Source organism: Platichthys flesus, chromosome 5 (genome assembly GCF_949316205.1).
Source record: "Platichthys flesus chromosome 5, fPlaFle2.1, whole genome shotgun sequence".
In the NCBI taxonomy this organism is placed as follows: domain Eukaryota; kingdom Metazoa; phylum Chordata; class Actinopteri; order Pleuronectiformes; family Pleuronectidae; genus Platichthys; species Platichthys flesus.
Window position 1 is genome coordinate 8501423 of NC_084949.1, and position 12245 is coordinate 8513667.

A 12245-nucleotide genomic window follows, 5' to 3' on the forward strand; every position below is an offset into this window, starting at 1 on the left:
TTGTTTATCTGGAACATCCAAACATCCACGTTTCTTGCCTTGTGTCTTTCATCCCCCCTTTTTTTTTTTACTTCCTAACATTTCTAGCCAGGCCTCGAAATGTGCGCCACCTTAACTATGTTCCCATGCCCGCACACTAGCACACCTCACACTTTTTTTTTCTTTTCTCTCCTCCTCCTCCTCATCTCTCCCTCTCTCCCTCCCTCCGCTTCTTGCTGTGGCCTGGCAGGCAGGCAGGGCAGACATGTTCAGAATGCGCTCCGGTAATGGGCTAATCAAAAATGCAAAACAATTGGCAATTACCGCGCGGGGCCCTAATGGTCATTAGAATTTACAACAAGGTAATGAACTGAGAGTCAGCTCAGTTCATGCATATTCATAAAGCAATCAGGCCTTTGAAGATTAAAGAAGCGCTTCAAATTTAAATGAGGGCGCCAGCATGTTATCAGTGAGATTCAGCCTGCAAAAGGAAAGGCTGCCAGGGACAGGAGTGTGCATTTATGAATGTGTGTGTATGCGGGATGTGGCTGTGCGATGAGGGTTGGGGGTCAGTTTGGTGTGGGGGGATGGAGCCGAGGTGCGAGTATTTGTGTGCACGCATCCGTGATGAAGGTGTGTGTCCGTCTCACTGGTGTGCCAAATTTGCGCCTGCATGCATTTTGCATGCAAAGCTGCAGAGAAGCAAAAGCACCATGGAGCCTAGAGTGCTTCTAATAACCAAATTAACACTCTCTTAAAAAATGAATGAAGGCCCCATCTTCTGATCATCATTTAAAAGACATGGGATTTGAATCTAAGATCAAATGTACAGTTAACTTGAGCTATTAGGAGGCAATGAGCTTTTGAATACCCCCCCCGAGGAATACAGCAACCTATTAGTATACATTCATGAAAACGTGGTGCAGCAGACATGGTTTGCATGCTCATGTGCAAAACACTCCTAAGACTCCCTCAAACAGACACACAAACAAAGGGGCAGTGGGTTTTCAAAAGTTTAACGTCAGGGGCAGGGGCCCTCTCTGTGCCGTATCTCTCTGGCGGAGATAAGACTGGCCAGACACAGCTGTAGACGACCACCCACCCACAAACAAAAGGTACAAATGGACTTGCACACACCCACAGACACGACCACTCTGACGGGCCAAGCCCAGAACTGGGAGCTGCAGCGGGACAGATAGTGGGGGGAAGAAACACTACGAGAGACAGATAGTGACCAGACTCACTGGGTTCAAACTAACATGAGGCCCTCGTCCATGAGGCGCTCCCATGGCCTCAGCATTATCACCACGGGTGTGAGAAAGACAAAGCAACAGGCCGGCAGCTCCACATCTATAAGCAACACAGTCATGATAGAAACCCGAGAGGTTGAGGTGACACGCTGAGCAGTGATACAGGTTGTGATAATGCAATATACAGAACAAAGTACCAAATAATACAATCCAGATCCGTTTTAATCAGCCACCTAAATCAGGCTTAAAAGGAAAAACAGGTCACTTTTGTGAAAATAAAAATGACCTTGTTAAATCTCTGTTCCTGTTCTCACATTGAACCACCCTGCCTAACAAACCACTTCTGTCCTTTTTTGCTCTCATTCACCAGTTCCTGGGCTTCAGCTGTATCAAAGACACTTTTTCTTTTCGGTTTCTGTTCTTTCTAAAAATAAAGTCATTAACCTGCAGGTGGTGAAGCCGGCGGCTGGCGTGACAAGCCCTGACGCTGTCAGGTGACCCCTGACCCTGTGATGTGACTGCCTGCCACGCTATTGACAGGACAGTGGAAGGACATGCTTATTTCTGAGGATACTTTTTCATGCCGCGTGACGCTGCTGTGAACAAACAAGGCTGTTTCTGTCGTATAGCTTTGCTTGACAGTAGGTGGAGGGGATAGAAAGAGGCCGGGTGTTTGTGTGTGTGTGTGTGTGTGTGTGTGTGTGTGTGTGTGTGTGTGTGTGTGTGTTTGTGTCTTCTGGCTTGCTCTGCAGCCAAATTTGTGAGAGTGAGAATGAGGTCTAGAGTGGATGTTGGAAGCCTTTAAGAGGTGCAGACACGCTAATGTAGCCAAAACTTAGAGTTTCCAGTCCCTCGAGACAAACTACTGGAGCAAATCATGGAGAGAGAGAGCGTAAGTGAGAGAACCAGATAGAGAGACGCAGAGAAGGGGGACGGAGAGAAAGAGAGCAACAGAGAGAATGGGAGAGGGGGGATATGGAGGGGAGGGGGCTAAAATAAGGATCATATGTTTCTGACACATCTCATCAACTCACAGCACATCATGGGGCCTCTGCCAAAACACATTTATTACAGACAAAACAGTTACACAGGAGGGGATTTACACTGTGTGTGTGTGTTTGTGTGTGTGTGTGTGTGTGTGTGTGTGTGTGTGACAATGTCTGTAAAGGGGGGGTTACATTGTTGTGTTCATAACAGGTGTGTGTACATTTGTGGGTGGGTGCGTGCATTTGTCAAAGCCTCTTTTTGTGTGTAGGTGTGTGTGTGTTTGTGTGAGTGCAAGTAATGTGTGTGTGTGTGTGTGTGTGTGTGTGCATACTTCAACTAGCCTCCACCTGAATGGCCTGAGGCTGTCGTACAGGGGTTGTTAGAAGACAAACAGAGACACAGGAAGCCCAAGCTAGGAGCCCTGAGGACAGCGCACACACACAGACACACAGACACACACACAGACACACAGACCCACAGTCTACTGCATACCTACCCTTAACTACACATACACTCCCGCTGTCAGTCACACACCGAGCCGCCACCTCACCATAAGTCCTGCTTCCTATAAACCCACTAAACATTGCTTTAACACACAGATATACCTCCTCTACCTCACTCTTAACACACACACACACACACACACACGCAGATATTTAGGCCCAGCCCGTCCCTCAGGCCCAGCGCTCTGTGCCAAGTCTGGCCTGGCATGGTCCACAGAGGGGTGTCCTCAGGCGAGGCTTGCCAAGTCAAAGACCCTTTCATGTTCAGCCTGCACACCCAGGGTAGTAAAGCTTTAACAAACAGCCCGACACACACAACACACACACACACACACACACACACACACACACACTCACCTACACCCACTCTTTCTCTCTCTCTCACACACGCACACCGAGGGCTATAAACAGTTTAAGTGGTCAAAAACCACACTCATATACACACACACACACACACACGTATGCACATACATTAGCTGAACACTGCATCCACACTCAAGATGTAAACATCCAGGAGACTTCAGCACTTGAATGCAGCCAAAGCCACTAACACTCAACCCGACAACAAGGGCTGACGAATCTCCGCCGACAACATTTCTGGGTGTTCGGAGCTTGGCTTCGGAATACAAAAATGTCCTCTATGAAAAATTCATCCTAAAAACCCCACTCCTGCTCACCTCCATTAAGACTTAGCGGAGCCCACAGCCAGAAATAGGACTGATTTTATCTGAGGCCACAGCAGCTGTAGGATCAAATTAAAGTCAGTTTGGACAGACAATGGAGTTTATATTGAAAATATTAGCCGGCATCCAATAATTACAATAGCATGCGCCTGTGCCTTTTCACTATCAATTAAAGTGATCACCGAAACAAAGGCGCACGCCACATGTGAACTTGCATGTCAACCCATGCACACACAGTGGACACAGGGAGGAAGACATCCCGACCAGGGAGCCTCTTTCCCCCCCCACACACACACACACGCACACACACACAGCCCAGCCCCCAGTTCTGCCTAACAGTTACCGAGTGTGTATATGTGTGCTTATGAGAGCGAAGGGGGGGGGGCTGGTGGTTTGGTTTGGAGAAAGGTGGCACGATGCCAATAGGGAGCCTGCTAAATACCTTTGTCTCCACAACGCACAGGGAGAAACAGGACAGGCAAGCTGCTGCAAGAAGACACACATGCAGCCACGGAGAGGTGTTACAGGAATCACCGCTCCGCTGCGCGAATGTTTTTCTTTCTCATAGAGGCAACGGGGGGGGGAGGAGGAGGAGGAGGAGGAGGAGGAGGAAAGGTGGCTGGCATAATTAACTCAGTATCGATTCACAGTCCAGGTTACAATGGAGGCGGCGCGCTGGAAGGAGGCAGAAGTGTGAGATGGTGGTCGATTCGAGCGGCTTCAATGGCCTCATTACCACAAGCGGCCATACACGGGGCGAGAATACGAGAGGTGCTAACGCTGGGACGGATAAATACCAGTCACGCCACCGCAGCGATATGAGCACGAGAATGTGGCACCGGGCTCATAAAATGTAGTGAAGAAAAACAATTTGTAAAAATAGTAATTATAGTATGTGGGACATGATGAAGCCCATCCTAAATCATAACGATGAAAAGCATCTTGCTCCACTTGCTCAATGTTGGAAGAGCAAACAATCATTTATCCCACTGATAACATTCAGCCCGCACAATAATGAATGGGAATTCAAATAAAAACTATGAATCGGCTCCACCCCCTTGCCCCCTTTAATAGTAATTATATGCCGTGGAATAAATCCAGTTTTACACCAACTCCGCAAATCACTTAGTTTGTGTGAGAAACTGTCATCTGCTCGTTTTTCTGGGCCATCCATAATCTGGAGACAAGCTCCGGTGTCCCTATGCATATCTTAAATTGTTTATCATGCAAATGACGGCGCGCAGGCTGCTCTGCCCCTCTCCTAACGGCCCCAGACCCCAGACCCCAGCCCCAGCTGCAGCCATGAGACTCCCAGACGGCCTCAGCTGTCCCGTGTAGACGGAGACTGAGGGGCAACAGCTTCACCTCCAGCTCTCGGTGTATTACAGACAACTGCCCCCCCCCCCCCCCTCCATCTCATGGTTTTCAACCATCGCGGGTGTCAGCTCCCTTCTTCTTTTTTTTTTACCCCAGCAGCTTCTTTTCTCTTGCACCTATCCCCCCCCCCCCACCTAAGCCCGTGCCTGTTTAAGCTGCTGTTCCGTAGAGAAATCCATCTGCGTCGATTGACATTTTGGCAGGAAGGTGGGGAGGGCAGCGGCGGCAGAGGGGGCCGCATACGGCGAGCGTCTTTAAGGGTGTAACATATGACACACTCCCCTGGAATGAAGTGAGGCCTGGTATATGGCAGAGATGCAGCGTGTGTATTGAGATGCCTCAACACAGTGTCAGCCTCTAACTGAGCGGTGTGAGAGAACATGGCGGCTAGCATATGGAGTATGGGATGGCGTGCTGGCACTGCCAGTCCGGACCAATCAATCTTGGACACAGAGGTGGAGGGGGGGCGGGGGGGGTACTTTTATGCATGTGTGACTAATGTGTGGTCGGTCCTGCACAGTGGCCGCAGCTCCTGTTTGACCCAAAAACCTCTCGCTGCTTTCTCCCAATCTGCCACGTTTGACCTCACTCTTGTGTTTTCTCATTTCCCCTAATCGTCAGACGGAGAGCCTTTAAACACATTGTAAACACTGTAACAAGGTTATAACACAATCAGGTGAGGTGCCACAACAACCGCACTCCGCGCACTGCCACACAAGCTAATCTATCCATTATTAACCCAAATAAATCCCGTTACACAAGGCTCCGAGACATGGCTCCTATAAATAAAACCCTGCTCACAATGCTAGTGACCTTATGATATCATGTGAACTTCACTGCACGATGAACTAAATGAGCAAAGAAAAACATGTTCAAACAGCTGACAGGGCCAAGAGGCATGTTGGACGTGCATGTGTGTAGTTATGAGTGTGTGTGTGTGTGTGTGCGCAGATGTTGAACACACTGCTCAACTAATGAACAGTGGTCATTCTGTTTGACAGAAGGCTAACTGGCCAACCACAGATAACAGTAGTCCCTTTACGATGCCCCGGCTAACACATGTACAGTGCTGCAGATTGTTGAGCGCCGCTGTTTAGCCTGAATTGGATTCAAATTAAATCACAACGGCCCGGACCATCAGCTCAGTCTGGCACAAGATATCGGATCTATTAAAGGAAATGAATAAACATTTAAAGAGGCTGGTCGAAAATCAAACCCCACTCTGTAAAACCGGTCATAAGGGACTCATGCTTGTTTGCACAGCAACTCATGTTTTCACTCCAGCCTCATTTAGCCCCAGCGGACGACCGACAAACCAAACAGCCGCCTTAAGAAGTCCTTAATTACTCAAATCAAGAAGAAGAAAAAAAAAACGGACAATTAGTGGTTGTTGGGTCCCTCAAATAAACGCTTCTTCCTTGACAGATCAGCATAATTACATTCTTTCCTGTCTCTTTTTTTTTTAATTTTAGCATCATAACACGGCACATGTTTAAGGGAGAGGGAGATATGACAGTGTAATAAGGCAAGGGAGGGATGGAGATGCATTTCTCAGCACCACATGAGAGCGAATGTGGAGGCCACAGGATCGGAGCACATCTGTGATGCAGCAACAAACCAAAAGAAATCCATTTCTCTCTCTCTCTCTCTCTCTCTCTCTCTTTTTTCTCTCTCTCTCTTATAATCTTTGTCTTTGTACTCTGTGCGTCTTTTTTTTTCTCTTTTTTACTGTCTGCGAAAGTTTCCCTTTCTCACAATCATTTTCCTGTCTCCGTGCGGGTTCATGGCTCAGCTGAGTGAGATTCACAGCTCCTAAATGCTGCAGCAGATATTTCACACCCTGGTTGTGCAGATTGGATACATCTTCACCACCAGAGGCAAAACCCCACATGAAATCAGAGAGGGTGATTGTTCTCGTTCTGAAGTAAACTCTCTGTGAACCCTGGGAAGTGTGACCGACTCCACACACCTTAAGACCTGCCCCAAACTTTTTTCTCGCTTATGTCTTTACTCTTGCATGGCAGCCATTTTAATCTCCAACTGTGTTTACCTGTGATGTTCTCCACTTTGGGGATTATTCCTTGCAAGGGAGCCGATAAACAATCCTCATCCTGCGATGACACCTGAACAGCCACCTCCACGGGGTGGCACGCCCTCCGCGAGTGCTGGTGGTGGCTCCGCGAGTGCGATGAGGACGTGGAGAGGGGGGAGGCGAGCGGGGAGGACGGCGGCCTGTCTAGGGGCTTGTCCGTGCAGAGGCTCCCGTGGCACTGCCTCCGTTTGTGTTCAATGAATAGCAGGATGTCAGCCAGGGGGAATCGGGAGTGGCACTGGCCGCAGGTCAGAAGGTCCTGGTCCCCTTTGAGGAGATCGCCCGGGGCCACTCCGAGCCTGGGGGAGTCGTGGGAGTCGTCTTCTGGTAAAACACCTGACAGCGGCTCAGCTGGATGGACGGGAGAGAAAGAGGAATGTGAGATACTGTACAGAGAGAGGTAGAGCTTGTAAACAAGGCAGGCAACAGAGAAGAACACTGAGTGTCTGATCTTATAATCCTGAATATTGAAGACATCAACAGGAAAATGGTCAGGTGGGCTTTTTATGGTCAATACTTTGAAGAACATAACAGAAAGAAAGTAAGAAAGAAAGAAAGAAAGAAAGAAAGAAAGAAAGAGAGGGGACTTCGATAAGGACTGACACATTCAGCTTGCAGGCAGCAGCCAAATGATTAAGTTGCTTGACCCTCTTTATTGTGCTGCCAATCTCGCTTTTTTAATGAACCTAACACCTCTGAGAATCAAAAAATAGATTCTAATTTGAGTTCAAGATGATTGGACCCCATTTCGTTAAAAGTGCTGGGATCTCGTGAACCAAGGTTAGACATTGAGGGGTTGGATGTGGAGTAGGTCCCTGAAGTACCGACAGCGAGAGAGAGAGAGAGGGAGAGGGGAGGGAGAGGAAAGAGAGAGGGAGAGAAGAGAGGAGAGAGAGCATTTTAAAAAGAAGTAATCTAGCCACACGGTAAACGACACCGGGCGCCCCGACTGGGATGTTGAGATAAGATGTGATGAATTCTTGCCGCCAGTTCAACCTTTAATTCTGTGTCGGGTCAGATGAGAAGGTGCTGAGGGACTATGCAAGATAGGCCCCCGTTACTTGTATGTTCGACTGCATTAAAGATGAGGGAATTCGCCCCTATTTTTACCGGAGCTTATCTCAACCAGCTTATGCCGCGGACACAGGCGAGGTGTGTGAGGCTGGGTTAGGTGGGGAGATTTCCTTCAAACCAAATAATCTAATTTTGATGCCAAGTAAGAGTGATGTGAATAACTTTAGAAACTAAAATATAACCCTTTTTCAGACATCCGACTGCGCTAGAATTTAAAGTAGTTTCGGGCCAACGTTTCCCACTGGGATAGAGGAGTGGGTGTGTTCCTCTATCAGGAAAATCATTAGACCTCTTCCTTTGCCATTTTAGACTATTATGACTTTCCATGGATCAATAATTTCATCAATTGCACTTGCAGAATAAGGGCAAAATCAGAATTTTTGCTAATCTTTGCATTGATAAAAATCCACAGGAAAAAATAAATGCCTCATATATATCTATATATAGATATATATAGATATATACATTGCGATCATTTCTTCTCTGCACATATAAATGTGCAATTTATTGTCGGTTGGCACCAGGAAAGATCACCACAGGATAAATAAATAATATGAATATGTAAAATCATGATGCCGAACTAAATGAAACTGAACTCAACGCCACAAATGCAGAGTGAATGAGTCCTTTAAAAAGATGTATTGATATATCTTTGATTTTGTGAACTGTTCCATGGAAACACAGGTTCGACTTTGAACACTTTCCTTCTGCATTGTTTTTTTTATATATTTTTGATTAATCAATTATTACATTAATATAGGCCTATGAGCAATGCAAGGGACATGCCACAATCCCTCATTCCTACTATAAAACGACCCTCTGCATGCGCTTTTCCAAGCAGCACAGGGATTAAGTGGATCAAGTTCAAGTTCAGAAGTGGCCCACAGGACTACAATCGCGTTGCGCCCCCCACTGGCAGACCTTTCCACAATTGCCCTGAAAGCATAGGCTACAGTACATGTTGCGAGAGCATAATTGGTTTCAACCGTATAGGAAGCAGCATGCAGAGATAACATTTAGGATGAAAAAATAATTAAAGCAGCGTATACACAAGCTCCCGATCTGCAGCTAGAGGGTAGATTAAAACAATCTGGGGATTTGGAGACGTCTCCATGTTCTGTGGCGCGCGTAAAGAAGCAGTTCCTGCTGGTATGAACACTCGTGGTGGGGAATAATCCCACCTGCAAACATAAATGTATCACGACAACGTGGAAAAACAAGCATACACGCGCACACACATCGCACAATGTCAGCCAGAGCTCCGCAATTTAATCAGACACGCGCGTAAAAACGACTTCCCTGCGTTCCCTCTCCCCGGGTCTCCAAACAGCGACTTCTGCGGAGAGATTCCTGTGGATAACACAACGCATATCTGTTTATGATAAAGACAACGCTCCGCACGTTAAACACACGCTGACGTTAAACAGAGAGCTGCGAGGAATGTGCGGCACAGGCACAATATTCCGTCCGTAACGCACACACGAGGTCTCTGCGCTGCGCTGTGGACAAGTGGGTATGTAAACACCACTTCCCTGTTTCCGAGCCCCGCACCAAACTCTGTAAATACATTCTTACGAGCCACAGGGCAGGTAGGCTGGAGTGGCGGAGCAGGTTTAACGCAGCAGGAGACAGCTGGAAACTTCTCGGCAGCGGCGGCAGCAGCGGGGCTGGCTTCTTATAGGCAAAGGTCTCCGGCCATAAAGCCCATGCATGCCCTTTAATGGCGAAGGAAACCTGGAAGGCTGCGTTATTCAACACCTCCACCGGCGCAAGTTCAAGCTCCCTGTCGGCTTGTTGCTAAACTTTCACCGGACTATCGTTTCTGAAATAATCTGTGGTCTTGGCTACGCGTGCGTTTGGTAAATTCACTCAGGACAGCGGCGGCTCCGTGCGCGCAGCCGTCTCGTACATATCAACACTCCCCGAGGAAGTTGCCCTGCACACGGGGAGGGAAGGGAAGAAGAGGTGGCTCTCTGAGAGGGAGAGGTTGTTAAAAAGAAAACACAGGGGAAAGCGTGTCTATGTCCACTTACGCGAAAACTCCCGTTTGCTCAAGTGCTGGGGTTTGCCTTGCTTTCGGCGAGACATGTTGGTTCAGTGGCGGCCGTTCGGCTGAGTTCACATTGGGAAATCCGTTCCTACGAGATAGACTCCAAATGAAATATCTTCATTGATGCGTCTGACATCCAGAGAGAACAGGAGAGGAAGGAAAGAAAAAGAAAAAAGAAGGAGAACGCGCTGTGGATCATACAGAGGCTGCGGCTGAGAGCGCGGCGCGCTGTGCGGAGCTCCTCATGACTTTTCTCGCAAAGACGGAGTGAAGTGATGGGGGGTAAGAGAAGCGAAGCCCCCCCCGAGCTGCAAGTTCAAGTGCGGACGTGACGTCCCTGCGAACTTGAACGTCAGGAGATGGACGAGCCGCGAGACACAGTGAACATGGGCAGGGCCATGAGCCGGCAAGTGGGAGGGGGGACAGGCCATAATAAAGACCAATGGACACTGATTATGGACTATACCTATGGAAGGAGTGGGGGAGGAGGAGGAGGGGGGTGAGACACCGAAGACACCAATGGACAGAGGGGATCAAGGGGGCTGGGCTAAGGGAGAGGGAGAGAGAGAGAGAGAGAGAGAGAGAGAGAGAGAGAGAGATCCAAGGAAGTGGAGCAGCAGTAAAAACATAGTGTAACGCAGCAGGGATGTGCTGGATGAAGTGACATTCACGTCCATCAGAGCTGATTTGAGTATGCAGTGATTATGTAAATAATACACGGGAGGTTGTATTTTGACGTGATAATCAGAGTTGGTGCTTTTATTTCAATTGAATGAACCCACTCTTTAATAAGGGTTGTTACACTGCCATGGTGGCACGTGTTTATTTGATTTGTTTTGTGGTGGTGTTATCTTCCTGAACAGTGACTGTTTCCTTCATTTCTATTTTGTTGGCTGCAGATTGTATTTTCTAACTTTGGCTTCTCTCCACCTTGAGTGTTGTTCTAAATGCAAGAAAGGGGAGAGAAGTGGATCAGAGCCTTGGATTTTCACCTATTGATAGAGAAAAAGGATGAAAAAAATAATAATGTATAAATAGATTTCAACCTGTATCGTAATCATACCTCCTCTGATTAAGGATGTGATATAACAGTGTGTTAAAGATAATGAATCTGTGTGAACAATGCACCTGAGTCTGTATTTAACTGCTATCTTTTTTTTTCATCTTCAACAGGTATCCTGTGTGATAGATAAGAGCAGTTGAGAGGCAGATTGAAAACACACTGTGGAAAAGTAACCGTACTGTTTTATTCTGCTGAGTGTGAGGTTTTATAGCTGCATTGTGAAGTGCTAAACCTTTACTCGGCCTACATGAGCACTGACACTGATTTCCTGCAGACTTACAATCAGTGAAATATTTCATAATGTCAGTAAAAAACAACAGAAATGTACCTAATTAAGACAACAGTCATTGGAACATTTTTTAAAGATTGCTGAATTCCTCCCTCACGGTCTCACTGACTTGGTGGCAGCAGCTACAAAGCATAATGTTTATTTTACATTAAAGCCAAAGGAGAAAAAAAAAATGTTTCCATGGTTCAGCAGCACCACTGAGGATTAATGCACCAATGAAGTGTGTCTGCACTTTAAATGATAGGCTGTGTAATGGAACGTCCATGCAGCTACAGTCGGAGTCAGCTGTAGCCTGGAGGTAGCACAGGTTTCTATTGTGCATCGCCTGCACAAGCTCCCATTGTTGTAATTATAGATTTACATAATGTGGAAAATAATCTAAACCAATGTTCCTGTTTGGTTTGGTTTCATATGGTGAAGACTATACCACACTGAGGCTGAATCAGATTAGTCACATGGTCCACTGTAGGCTTCAGCCAAAAAAGCTTAATTTAACACAGATGAGGGCCCGTAAATAACAATCAACTGTTACTGGCATAGGATATTATTCATATATAACCTATAAACCAATAAATATATAACTGCTGTATTTTATAGTATGCTTTGGCCTTTTTGATACTTTATTTAGACTGAAGTGTTAATAATAGTGTTGGTGCCATGTAAGTGATCAGAATCAGCAGCTGGCGCCATCTAATGTCTCAATTTGAGATTGACTCTAAATATGAATCACAATGGAAGCACAGCATGTATTCAGTTATTATCATTATTACGATTACAATCATTAAAATGATTATTAATAATAATATTATAATTCAACATCGTGCCAGATGTTGGCAGTATTTGTAAGAAAATAAAACATACGATACGATAGGATGAGCTGTATAAAAAGAGTCTACAA

The 12245-nt window shown here is 46.7% G+C and overlaps 1 protein-coding gene across 1 annotated transcript in view; it reads right to left on the reverse strand.

Annotated features, from left to right (window-relative positions):
* LOC133953157 (B-cell lymphoma/leukemia 11A-like) overlaps positions 1–10033 on the reverse strand; it is a 33156-nt gene extending 23123 nt beyond the window's left edge. The window contains exons 1-2 of the mRNA XM_062386944.1: positions 9979–10033; positions 6830–7222 (exon numbers count right to left, since the gene is read on the reverse strand). Coding sequence (XP_062242928.1) covers positions 6830–7222; positions 9979–10033 — 448 coding nt within the window. The remainder of the gene's footprint in view (positions 1–6829; positions 7223–9978) is intronic.
* Positions 10034–12245: the final 2212 nt, after the last annotated feature.